General features: G+C 30.1%; 1 protein-coding gene across 1 annotated transcript; it reads left to right on the top strand.

The window, feature by feature from the left end:
- Positions 1–230: 230 nt before the first annotated feature.
- Positions 231–1933, top strand: LOC131657290 (UPF0481 protein At3g47200-like). Its single transcript, XM_058926709.1, has 2 exons — positions 231–950; positions 1185–1933. Exons 1-2 carry the CDS (start codon positions 231–233, stop codon positions 1779–1781), a joined length of 1317 nt encoding a protein of 438 aa, XP_058782692.1. The 3' UTR covers positions 1782–1933.
- Positions 1934–3948: the final 2015 nt, after the last annotated feature.

The raw sequence follows: 3948 nt of genomic DNA, 5'->3' as shown, positions 1-3948 counted from the left end.
GGACAGTAAAAGCGCAGATCATTTTTCCAAGAATTTTACTTTCCTTGTTAATTGAGTAAAGTGAATAAGTACAAAACAGTATTAGTGAAGAAGATATGGATAAATCTTTATTTAAGCATATTTACTTATCTTGTTGATAAGGTAAAGTTATGAAATCGTAAAGGTTGTTATTCAGAAGTAAACAAACTATATATTATATTCACTTTGTAAGACTATATTTGTCATATTACATGATGGCATCCCAAATTACTCTAGATGAGAAATTTTTGGAGTTTGAAAACGCAAAGCTAACGCACCAAAACTCACAAGCCATGATCCAAAAGGTTCCACAGAATCTCCGAAATAGAAATAAATATGACAAGTACTACTCACCCACGACGGTGTCAATAGGTCCCATCCACCATGACAATAAAAATCTCAAGATAGGAGACAACTATAAGTTTACTTTCGCAGCAAAATACGTCAAAAAAACCACATACAGTCCACAATTGCTACACAAAAAGATTGCCGATAACATTTCTGAACTTAAGGGTCTTTTTGCCGAAGATGTTTTAGCTTTGGCCAATAACTCAGAGTCTCTACAAGGCTTCGGCAGCCTTGATGAAAAGCTGTCATGGCTGTTGTTCGTGGATGGATGTTTTTTGCTATACCTTATGGACGATGACAATACTCAACTTGATGATGAAGAGGTGAGTTTTAAGCATACTCAACTATTTTATGATGTGATGACGGATGTGCTTTTGTTGGAGAATCAACTTCCATATTTAGTACTAAAGCTGTTGTGGAAAAATGACAACGAGAAGGAATTGATAGAAACTATGGTGGATTTTATCCCTGATCATGGTATTTGGTACTCGCCATACATGGATTTACGGAATGAGCCAGCTGAACCACCAATTCATCTTCTTGATCTTCGGCATACACTCATCCTCACAAAATCTGATCTAAAGGTAAAAATTTAGTTTCGTTATTTTATTACTCCCCCTCAACTTCCATATCTTCTTGGACGATATATTGAGTCTTCAATGAATTTGAAAAATAAATTTTTTCTTATATTAAGGATGCAGATATATTAATTTTTCATTGAATTTAAAAAGGAAATTTTTTCTTATATTAAAAATTAGATAAATATATATATGATAATTGATAAGTAAAATGATGAAATCCGTTTGTTATGTACTTAGATGAAGATGAAGGAACACAGTTCGAAATATCCAAACCTAGACACGCTGATGGCAAACAGAAACATAGAAGATCTAACCGCAATAGGAATAAAACTTAAATCAAGCGGGACACGAAATCCATTATCTATAGATTTTTCTGAGGGTTGGTTTTCTGCAGAATTGACTCTTCCGGAGATTTGTATGAACTATACCACAATTGGTACTTTGCTGAACCTGACAGCGTATGAGATGTGTCAACGTTTTAACCACCAATACGAAATATGTACATTTGTGATTTTCATAAACTCGCTCATTGGCCATTCTGAAGATGTAAAGAAATTGAGATCAGAGAGTATTTTGAGAAATTTCCTAGGGAGAGATGAGGATGTTGCTGATTTTTTCAACGTCATAAGTACTGACTTGTTATGTAGCGGAGATTTATATGAAGAAGTTAACGATAAAATATATGAGCATCGCTTTAAAAAAAGTAAGATTTGGTTAGCGATGGCTTATCGCACTTATTTCAGCAATCCTTGGGCTATCATTGGTTTACTTGCTGGGGTAATTGCACTTGTTCTCACTTTCCTTCAAACATGGTTTTCCATTAAACCGCGCTAGCTAGCTAGCTAGCAAGCTCATAAACATGGTTTGTTGTGGTATTTCTTTAATCACTTATTGAGACTTCACTATTAGTATCTCACAAATGAAGAGTGTCTTTTGCATTGCATTGTGTGTGACTTATTGTTTGTTTTTTATTTTATAAGAGTTGTGTGGTTAAATTGAAATATGTAATTTTCATAATTCAAGTTTCTTTATTCAAATTATTGTTATGATTAATTAGTTAAGTTGTTATTGTGATTATTGTTATTCAAATTAATTGTGATTATTTAATCATATATCCATATATACATTAATAAGTCAATAGATCTAATCTACTCAGCTCACCATATGTCATAAGAGAGTAAATTTGAATATATATATATATATATATATATATATATATATATATATATATATATATATATATATATATATATATATATATATATATATATATATATATATATATATATATATATATATATATAGGGGACGTATCAAATGAGAACTTTGGTTATTATGAAAACTGATAACTTTTAATAATAACCATACGATTTAAATTCAATGCCTCAGATTTCACTCAAATTTTAAAAGACAATAATTAATAGATAGATTCTGATTTAAATACATATCACATAAATGCATATCTGAGCATTGATTTTAAATCGTACGGTTGTTATTAAAAGTTCTCATTCTTATAATAACCAAAGTTCTCATTTGATAGGTCCCCATATATATATATATATATATATATATATATATATATATATATATATATATATATATATATATATATATATATATATATATATATATATATATATATATATATATATATATATATGAGCATATAAAATGAGAGGAGTGTTTATAATGAAAAGATGACATGATTGAATAAAAGCCATTAAATTAAGATCAACGGTTAAGTTTCAATTGATGATAAATTTTTTACAAGACTATCCACTCTTTACTGCTTTTATCATCAGTGTTCTTGCGGATTGTGATATATATATATATATATATATATATATATATATATATATATATATATATATATATATATATATATATATATATATATATATATATGAGCATATAAAATGAGAGGAGTGTTTATAATGAAAAGATGACATGATTGAATAAAAGCCATTAAATTAAGATCAACGGTTAAGTTTCAATTGATGATAAATTTTTTACAAGACTATCCACTCTTTACTGCTTTTATCATCAGTGTTCTTGCGGATCTTCACAATTGAATTGGAAACATATATAAGCTAACCACAAAATATTTTATATACTAGATTTCAGATGCAATTCAAATTTTAAACTCCATAGTTTTCTTTTCTAAACATTCATTCATCTTCTTTTCACTTTATATATTCTTGTTTCCAGTTTGAAAGTAAACCTAATTCAATTTTTTTTTTAATTTATTAGATGTATAAGATGTTAGGTTTTTAACGCGTAAGATTTTTTATAATTGATAGAACAAGAACCGTGAATATCGTAAAATGGTCATGGATGCATTAAAAAATATATCAGTTTGTGTATTCAAATGAATTTGATACAATCCTTAAAATCTAACATCTAAATCTGTTGTAGAAAACAATGTCAAGAACAAAGTATAATAGGGAATTAGGGAAGACAAGAAGAACAACAAGGATTGATTATAACTGCTATTCTTTTACTTTCTCTTCAAACAAGATTACAAGAGGTTTTTGCCATTGCTCTTAATAAATTTTGCAGTGTCGAAGAAGCGGGCCAGTGGCAGGGATCAGATTGGATGTGGAATTTAGATGGTATTGTGGAGAGTGGTACCACAGATGTGCAGAATCTGTGCACGGAAATGATGGTGATGCTGGACGAGTTTGTTTTGGACAGGGATGCAGTGGACAGGTTCGTATGGATGAAGAATGGGGAAGGCATTTTTTCTGTTCGTTCTTGCTATGACTCGATGGCAACGCCGAATGTGACAACAGTTATTTCGGAAGACGTTTTAGAGGCTCTAAGTCATTTGTGAAAATCTGAAACTCCAACCAAAATTCAACATTTCGGATGGAGGCTCATTCACGATCGACTACCTACAAAAGATAATCTTTTTAAAAGGGGAATTCTTTTGGATGTGGAGCAAAATAGGTGCATATTTTGTTCGGAGGACGAAACAGCGGCACATCTGTTTATTTCTTGC

The sequence above is a fragment of the Vicia villosa genome, linkage group LG3 (genome assembly GCF_029867415.1).
Source record: "Vicia villosa cultivar HV-30 ecotype Madison, WI linkage group LG3, Vvil1.0, whole genome shotgun sequence".
In the NCBI taxonomy this organism is placed as follows: Eukaryota; Viridiplantae; Streptophyta; class Magnoliopsida; order Fabales; family Fabaceae; genus Vicia; species Vicia villosa.
Note: the sequence above shows the minus strand (reverse complement) of the source record. Positions and strands in the feature narration are given on the sequence as shown.